General features: G+C 43.1%; 1 protein-coding gene across 2 annotated transcripts in view; it reads right to left on the bottom strand.

The window, feature by feature from the left end:
- svep1 (sushi, von Willebrand factor type A, EGF and pentraxin domain containing 1) overlaps window positions 1-4,850 on the bottom strand; it is a 111,070-nt gene extending 106,220 nt beyond the window's left edge. For both annotated transcript variants that reach the window (XM_005750471.1, XM_005750470.1), the window contains exon 1: window positions 3,693-4,850. In XM_005750471.1, coding sequence (XP_005750528.1) covers window positions 3,693-4,253 — 561 coding nt within the window. In that variant the 5' untranslated portion in view covers window positions 4,254-4,850. The remainder of the gene's footprint in view (window positions 1-3,692) is intronic.
- Between the last annotated feature and the right edge of the window lie 4,892 nt (window positions 4,851-9,742).

Below are 9,742 nucleotides of genomic sequence, written 5' to 3' on the forward strand. Positions count from 1 at the left end.
AAACAAATACACATGTGCGGCTTGGCACTTGTGCTGTACGTAACAAGTCACGTGACGTGACACTGCGGCTGTGATTGGTTCGGCTCTGCACTACTTAATTTGGATTGGCTGTTCTTTTTTTTTCTTTTCTTTTTTTTTAAGAGGACAAGAGCGGTGAGGTCTATCGCGATAGTTAAATTTTTCTATCGAGAAAAAGTTATTTCGCGATACATATCGTTATCGTTCTATCGCCCAGCTCTAGTAACAGGTCTTCTTTATTCATTTTCCTCATCTACACCCCACCTGGAGGGGGTCTACGCTCCAAGAACCAAAGTTACAAAGTGTCACCATTAAGAACAGCTCAAAAGCTTTCTGCTTTTAGCTAAGGTGATAAGTATTAGAAAAAGTTTATGAGTATGACATCACTTAACCAGACTTAGCATTACTAAGTTTACACTCCAAATGTATAACAAACCGCTGAGCGTTACCTCCAATCTTACCGTAAACCAAAATCAGAAATCATTCTTTAACCTACATAATTTGATGCTTTAAGCCTACCGCATGATGTATTAGGTGAAAAGAGAGATGGCAGACAGACAGACAGAGAGAGACGGAGATGAAGAGCGCTGGAGGAGAGCCCTGTCTCTACATGCACGGCTGGTGGAAAAATGTCTCTCTTAATGGATCCCAGCTTTCTACAGCACTTAGAACAGCCAAGACCCGCCGAGGGAATAAAATATGGCATTATTATTATTATCCTGCAATTATCAATTATCCTCTCTCTCCCTCCCTGCCTAACTTTCACTGTCTCTGTTAGTTTCTAAGCACCGATGCACACGTTCACACGGATTTAAACATGCACACTCAGGCGTTCGGGACTTTCTGTCAGACTGATCCACGTGGGGGCACGTGTTTGGAAGAAATAACTAAGAACATGCGCTCTCCTACAGAGAAACCACAGAATCTGCACTTCAAAACTCTGATGGTTGCGCTGCAGTTTAGCTGGTACACGATGACAGCCGGATATGCGCCTTGTTGACTAGTGTTAGCGGAGCCATTTTTTTATGTGACAGATGGAAACAGACAACAAAACTCCTTTTTTCTTTTTCCAGTCAGATTCGGACAGACGACTCAAAAAAACCCCCAAAAAACAGAAGAGAGATTACGCAATAAATTAAAGACAGATTTTTCACTCTAACATCACTTCCTTGATCCTGTGAAGACACACAGTAAATGTCAGACTGTTCTGCTCCATCAGGTCGAAGCTTCTTTTATTTATTTATTTTTCTGGACGTCTGTATCTGCTAGCCTCATCTGCCTCCAGAAAAAAACAAAAAACTCAGCTCTGTGTAGGCAGCACGCAGTCAGCCCACTCTCACTCTGCAGAGGCTGGAAAGAAATACGGGGGTGTTTGCTGGCTATGAGATGTGAAATTCAAGCTTTTACTTTAATCAGACTTTTAATCTGTTACAGCCAAGTTAGAAGCCTAAGTAGAAATACGCCCTAAAAAAGCCATCTTTGACTGATTTAGTCCACGACATCACTTGATAAATCACCTAAAGCATTTTGAGTGCTTCTGAATAATGATAAGGCGCTAAAGTTTGCCCTGAAAGCCTTTTCTTGCTATTGTTGTGGTCTTTAGCAGCTGGGATGCAGCCAGCAGTCTGCTTATCAGCACTTAGCGAGGCAGGGTGAGAGAAAACCTGTCCTGAGGGCCAAGCTTTCAGTGCTAAGCCGGAGGATACGGTCCAAGACTATTAGCTTTAAACGGGGATGGAGAGATGGGTAAACCTGCCAGAACTTGGCGTACCTCTGCCTTTGTCTACAAATGAGGCTTTTTGTTACAAAGTTCACAAAGTGCAGCAAAAAACTGATTTAAGTTTAAAGAGTAAAAGCAAAAATTAACAGAAAATTCAGAATGAGTGGAAATATGAATTATAATTTCAGGATCGTCAAATCTAAACTGTTTTTTTTTTAATCTAATAAGTGACATAAATAACACGCTGCTTCTGTGTGTCGTGTCTATGCATTGTCCATTTTTTGCATATCAATCTGCACCTTTAAGCGGCACCAAACAGGGACGTGCTGAGATAGGAAAAACTGGAGCTGTTGTGTCTTTAACCACAAACAGATGGCATGCAATAACACGCAAACTTACTGAAGGACAACTGGAATGACATTCAGACGCTGCTTCACAATACCAGGCTGTTACTTAACACCAGATTGCTGACTGTAACTCTTTACCCCTTGAAAGCATGCTACGAGTAATCCCTGAAGCTCTTTTGTGAAATGAGTGGTTTCTGTCATATTTCAGGCCTGCTGTCAGAACAAAATGACCGGGTTTGGATCAGAAGTTAGTGAGGGTGGTTTCAGGGTGGTTACAGCTACCCTTGGAAAAACCCAGAAACTATTCTAATGATCGACAAATCACATTATTGATCTATACTGAGGCATCAAACTCTTCAGGGGCGGTCGTCAAATGCCGTCTTTGTGGTGGAAACATCTCACTCTGACATCACTTCGGTTGTGTGTCATGTCCTCAGACCAAAGACTTATCCTAAACTGAACAGGATAGTCGGGGATCTGAAGGAAGGTGGGGGGAATAACACAAAGAAAACAGTCTGGGGTTGAATCAAACTCAGGTCTCTGCAGCCTTTCAGAATATAGTAAATGGCCTGGTTTTCTACTTTACTTGAGCACACAAAGCACTTTATAGATATTTATACAACATGCATCATTCATCCATTACAAGAACTTGTTTTTTACGATTTTTCTAGCCAACATTCACACTCTGATGAACACATGTGACAGGAACTTGGGGTCAGTATCTCGCCCAAGGATGCTCTGGCATGGAGACTGGAGCAGCCAGGAATGCTTTACCTCCGGAGCTACAGCAACCCCATAGGTCAGCTCCTCACCCAGGTGAGCACTCAGCTGCAGCACTTCCTAGTGAGCTTGCAGACCCTAAATATCCCCCATCTTCTGCTGTGTATTCAGCGCTTCCATGAGTTTGTAACTGACTGCAGATCAGAGGCATGAGTCGAGGTGCCTGCATGTTTATACAGGACCAGACCCTATACCACCAACACAGCTTTTACAGCTGGGCTGTTTGGACTTGACGGATGAACTGTGGCATATGTCTTGGGTGTGTGTGTGTGTGTGTGTGTGTGTCTGAGGAAGCACAAATCAACAAACCATAAACAAGCCAACATTATGACCCCACATAACCCCCCAAAACTCCAGCTTTTACACTAAATCGGTCCAAACAGCTTGTTTAAGCTACAAAATCAAAGATAGCTAAATGCAAAGCTTAAAATCAGATTCATCTAATCGCGTTTAATCTTAAAAATTCATCTCTTCTACTTTTCTTTTCTCTCATTTTTCTTATTGCTCTACAGTTTGTTCAGATACATCCATGGTGTGTATTTCTGTGCACGCGTGCGCTCAGTCTTTATGGTATTTTAATCACTGGAAACCCCTGAACAATTAGCTGGCGAGCGGCTTCCCCTTCACTGTCTGCGGGTGTGTAATTTAGAGGAAAACAGCAACAGGCCTCATTAACATCAGCCTTTCTAGGCCATAATCACTCCATGCATGCACACACACACACACACACACCCAGCAGGTCGCAGACTGAAGAAATGTGAAGCAAGTTTGGGGTCAATGTCAAGATGTAAAGATCCATTAATCATTAATCCATTAGTCTGACTCACCGCTGCCCTCTGGAAGGCTCCTTTCGTGTAGGTGCCTCCTCCTCTGTAGTTGATGGCTGGGATCTCCTGGTTGAACAGGGAGCACTTGTGCTGGTGGGACTTAGGCGCAGTGATGTGGTCCACCCTCGTCACCACGTGGGTTTTGGATGAGAAGGTCACCAGCGCCACGCGGGTGTTCTCCGGTGCGACGGGGAAGTCGGACAGCATCTTGCGTATGAACCTCAGCTCACTCAGGAAGTTGTTGGCCCCCACGCTCGAGGACTCGTCCACCAGGAAAACCAGGTCCAAGCAGGAGCTTTTCTCACGCAGCTCACGCACATTTCGCTTGAACGCCATGCCGAGGCGCTCCACTTTGCTCTCTGCACTTTCTGACAGGTTACCAGCTGACGAGGAGGAGGAGGATGAAGACAGGGTTGACATCTGTCTGTACCGCCGAGGCTGCTGCTGCTGCCTCTGGGATTGTTGAACGGCTGGCCAGGCCGTGGTCCACGCATCCAGGACGCACAGGAGCAGAAGACAAGTAGTCCATGATAGTGTTAAAGAGTATCTTTGATAAAACATAGTTACAGTCAGCACAGCACCTCTACTGAAGGAGGACTCTGCAAAAAAAGAAAGACAGCTTGGATCCTCTTCACAAGAGGAGTTCAGTGAAGATAAAAGTGCCCTAAGCTTGCATCAGCGTCCAGGAGCACAGCAAACAGCAACAACTTGGTGCAGAGTTCCTCAAAAGCATTGCTAGATGAAGATAAAGGTCCTTTCATTCAAAACGTGCTTCTGTTTGTCTTTTTCTGTCTCCCCTCAGTGGAGCAAAACTCTGCTCTGCAAATGCTCAGCCTTCCTCACAAGGTGTCTGCCTCCCTGACTTTCCTGCAGAAATAAATCGGTGTATATGGCCACTTCCTCGCTCTCTGTGCATGCAGTGTTTAAGGCTTTTTTAACATAAACCTATATGCTCTTCATCTCCTCTCTGCCTGCCTGCATGCCTGTTAGTCAACCTTTCAGTCAGTGCATCTGATCCAAAAACCACCTCAAGCCTCTTCAGTCCTCTTTAGTCCCAGTGCGCTCCCCCTCAGGCTCCTGTTTGCCTATGTGACGCTCCTGCCTGCACCGTCAGCCAAGCTCCGAATGCTCGTTCCCCTCTTCTCCCCAAATCATTTAAAAAAAACACACAGAGGAGGAGGAGGAGGAGGAGGAGGGAGGAAAAAAGTTGAGAGACAGAGAGAGGTTGAGGGGAAAAAAGGGGGCCGTCCAGTCGCGGCGTGAAGTCATTTTTTTCCCCTTCATATCTCCTCCTCTTTTTCTCTCAACTCCCCTTATTTCCCTATCTCTTTCTCTCTCTCTCTCTCTCTCACTATGTCTCTCACCCTCCCCCTGGCCCTTATCTCCTTCTCCCTCTCTCCTTGTATTTCTCTATCTCTCTCATCCGGACAGTGAAGTGAGGCTTTATGTCAGTGCTGCGCCTCGCCTGTCAACTTGTCAGCATTCCCAAAGAAAACATCAGCAACAGGCGCAGTGATCAACTCCATATGTCTGCACCGTGCACGTAACACAGCGTCGGTCTGAGATCAAACAAAGTCAGAGTGAAAGGTGGGAGAAAGGGAGGAGAGGACAAAAAGATAAGTCAGATAAAACCTTAGATAAGATTAAGGAAATTATTTCAGACACATGTGGAAGATTGTTAGTTCTTTTTTCCTTTTAGGCGCTATCCTTTCCTCTCCCTACTGACCTCCTTATCTGCCTTGTATCTTGCTCCAGACATTAAAAAACAGGAGGGAACTGAACCGTCTTCCTCTCCCTTTAATTTGCCCACTTTTTCCTGCACCACGGGATTCACACTCGTTTTTTTCTCCATCTCTCCTGTCTCCTTGTGTCTCTCTGCTGTTGTGTTTTCCACTAGTGATTTTATCTGTAACCAAAACAAAAGGCAGCCGGTGTTACAGAGGCATGCTGCGCCTATTAAAAACAAAAGCCTTAGAGTTACAGCCAAAAGAGCCATGGACGCTCAAGAAGAAGAAGAAGAAGAAGAATGAGACTGCAGAAGGAGAGAATGACATCGGACAAGAGGAAGAAAAGGAGGGATGGATAAAGAGATGAAAAAGTTTGCAGACACCCAAACATAAACTTTCATTCATTCCAAAACATTACCCACTGTTCAGGGAAGGCTTTCCACAAAGGATTTCGAAACCTGGCTCCAGGGATGTTCTCCTAATCAGCCATTAGAGCATTAGTGAGATCACCGAGTGGGTGATAAGCGCTGTCACGCAGTTTAACCCGAAGGTGTATAATGGGGTTGAGATCAGGGCATCTCTGCAGGCCAGACAAGTTTATTCCACACCAAAAAGGAAAAAGCCATTTCTTAATGGATCTGGCTTTGTGCTCAGGGGCAAGTTTCCACAAAGCTTGGAGCAGTTTAGGAATTCATTATACGCTGCAGCATTAGGATTTCCTTTGATCAAAGCCAGAGCTGAAACTCATTATTATATTTATCGCCCATTAGAACAGCAGTTCCCAACCTTTTTCAGCCCTGTCAGACCTACTCAGGAACCCCTTCATCAGGACCCCCCTCTCATGTTCTACGGTGTTCATTTAAGCTCATTTTAAACTGGAGCTGGACTATTTCCAGTACAGCATTTATCAGTTATGGTTAGCAAACTCAGCTGTTCCTGCATCACTGCGGACTTACCAGTTTGAACACCATCTGCTGACTACCTTTGGTTACTGCTAGATTTAACGTGTATTCATTACATTCAGTGATCTTTTTTTTTTAGTCCATACCAGACATATTATCAGACCGTGTCTGAGACATGAACTACCACAGTATAGAAGCATAGGACAAAATGACAGCGTTTAAGAAAGGAAACCCGAAGTGAGAAAATCTGAGCACAAATCAAACTGCTCAGATAAAAACCAAAGAATAAAAGTGGGTTTAAATGGGTTTTTAAAGTGTCTAATAATAGACAGGCACTGATGTGAAGAGGCAACATCAGACCAGCTACAGCAAAGACCCGATATCCTCTGTCTTTTCATCTGGAACTCGGGAGCTAGGAGCATTTGCTCAGCAGACCTTTCTGATCTAGAGGGAGTGTGCAAACATAAAAGATCAGAGAGGTAAGAAGGCGCCGACCCATGTGATGCTTTAAAAAACAAATAAAAGTCAGTATAGGGAAGCTACTATGGGGGATATGTGGGCTTGCATGTGTGTGCCAGTTAATAGCTGTGCCGCAGCGCTTTGGACCAGCTGCAATCGGCTGAGCAGTGACAGACTGACACCTGAATAAAGACCGTTACAATAGTCAAGACGACCAGATCCACTGTGGTGAACCCATGCAAATAAAGAAGCAGCTGAAAGAAGATTTATTCTGTATGTGAACGAAGTCTAGACTGAGAGAAGATCATCATTGAGACGTGTTTTTAGTCTAAGACTAGGATTAATCAATGTCTGGGAAACGGACACTATAAGAAGGGGAGGGATAATCCCCAAACAAACAAAAAAAGGCACAGACAATGGTATGAATATAACTTCCAGGTTTTTATAACCTTATTTTGCAGCAAAAAGTCAGCAACCTTAAGCATTTTTATTAGACTTGACTGGTGATTGGGGCACAGACGACACAGGATTTTTGAGGCAGATATGGATACCAATATCTCGTAACTTAAAAATCTGATATTTCGATAAATTGGCCAATATTATTTTAAACACCAAACATCAACGTTTGTTACATGTAGCTGCCCGACTCGGCTCGGATCAGTTTTATTTGCAGCGTTCCAAACACAACCACCAGGGAAGTTGCAGAGCTCCCTCTGGTGGACAAACTATGCAACATGGTCTTCAAAATAACTGCCCGAACTGCCGCATGTGCATTTCCAGGTCGCTGAATGAAAATGTTTGCTTTTAGATGGACTTTGTAATTTCAGCTAACAATTTCAACAGCTAGAAACTTACTTAGCTGATGATTTTCAACAGTTTATCCACAATTTTAGCTAGCTACTGTATTTCATATATTTATCAACAACGTTTAACAATTTACACAGCATATTTATGGTTTTATCTAACAGTTTCAACAGTTAATGTTAACTTTTGCAAGCTTTTTCAAAACTTTTTGATCATTTATGCATGTCTTCTATTGTGTTTTACACCTATTAACACCGTACTCTCCATCGCAACGTCTCAGAATTTGAAGTTTCCACTTTTGTAATCCACAAAGACTAAAACCAGAAGATATCAGCATTTTTCTGATTAATTATATAATGAACTGAGGCTGGACCTCAGTCCATTATATAATAGATAACTACATGTATACATAAGAGAGCAATAAGACAGGAAAAGTAACAAAATAAGTGGAGGAGGCAGAAACAATAAAAACAAGTCTACAGAGGGTGTGTGTGTGTGTGTGTTTCCACAAACCAGTCCACTGCACTCAGCTTTGCAGCGTTAGCCACAATGACACACAGTGTTTATTAGGCTCTATAAGCCAAGGTTTCGCTCCCTCTCGCTCCCTCATTTAACAGTGCTGGAAACTTCTCCAGTAAAGCAGTGGGAATAGAAAGTCCAACTGGACAGATAAACTGTCCGAGAGAGCAACGCAGACACACACACATACACACACACTGATGCAGACAAGAGACATAAAAACATACACTCGCAGTCTCACACATGCCGAAAGGGGGATGAGCACAGCTGTGACTTCCTGCTTTTTGGCTCTGGAGACCCCTCACCAGAATTCTGTGTTGGTCCCATAGGACACAGGGGGGTGGTGGTGGATGGAGAGGAAGTTTGTGAATGTGTCTGCTGATCACACTGAATATTTAGGCAAAATATGTGAAGGACTCCAACAGACTTTTGTGACACTGACGCTTTCTTATATTTAATCCCCTTGGTTTTCTTCCTTTTCTGGGTTTTAAATGCAGCGCACAGCCACACAAGTTGTGCAAATACCTTAACTATTTTTAAAAAAAAGTAGTGGGATTTGTCATTGTTGTGGGATGGAAAATTAAACAAATCTAAAAAAGGGAGAATAAATAAGCAGACAAATGCTCATCAAGTCTGCCACAGATCAAATTTAATGTTCGCCTTTCTGAAATTGCCATCAATTTGAGGCCTTTTTTTAGACGCTGACTCTCAAAAACAAAAATTAGAACTTTCTGAGGATCTGCAGCAAGCACGTGAATGGGGCATACGTGCACACAGACTGAACGCAAGTGTGCGTGGAGGTCCAGAGGCTCGTCACTGACCATAGTTTCCCTGTGACCGGTGCTTGACTACACTGAACCTGTCTTGTGGTCTCACACAACTATACTCCACCTGGACAGCAGCTACAGTACTTAATCAAAATTCAGAGTCTTTAAAGAATAAATCATGTTGCACAGGTCTGGACTGCAGAGAGGAAGTTGTCTGTTTTTCTTTAAGATACTCTTACAAAAAGAAAAAAACCCTTTCACCTTTTCCTTCATGTGTCTGACCCTCCTGTCAGCAAGCACAAGCTTCAGATACAGTAGCTACAGCTGACAACACATTCCTCATATTTCCCTGCATTTCTCGCCTGAAGGATAAAACACTAATCTCAGCACAAGTGAGGCCTCTTCTAAACATTCCTGCAATGCTCATCCTGATCTAAGAACCCTTCCCACATCTGATGATTTACAGTAAATGTGGACATTTAAGGTTTATGCACCTATGTTTCCTTAATTTCTGATCAAGCCTAATGAAGCTGATCATTTATGACAGTTATAAAACACAAAAACAGCTTCGTTGCTTCTTTACACGAGTATAAATTATACATCGTTAATCTTTGGACTCAGACACTGTCACCTGGAAATTGTGACGCATTCACTAGATATTAAATATGTTGGAGCTTTAATTTTTTTTCTCTAAAAAGGATTTTGTATTGATTTGTCCTCAGCATGTATTGAATCTTTGCAGCTCTCTGGATTTGGACTTTGGCCACTTATTTGTCAAACAGATTTGTGTGTTCAAAGTCCCAATGCTTCAATTAGGTGGAGCAAAATGCAACAAATACAGTTGTTTTGTTTTATGTCAGCTAATGAGCTTT

The sequence above is a fragment of the Pundamilia nyererei genome, unplaced genomic scaffold, assembly GCF_000239375.1.
Source record: "Pundamilia nyererei isolate P.nyererei 1_Seehausen unplaced genomic scaffold, PunNye1.0 scaffold00275, whole genome shotgun sequence".
Taxonomy (NCBI): Eukaryota; Metazoa; Chordata; class Actinopteri; order Cichliformes; family Cichlidae; genus Pundamilia; species Pundamilia nyererei.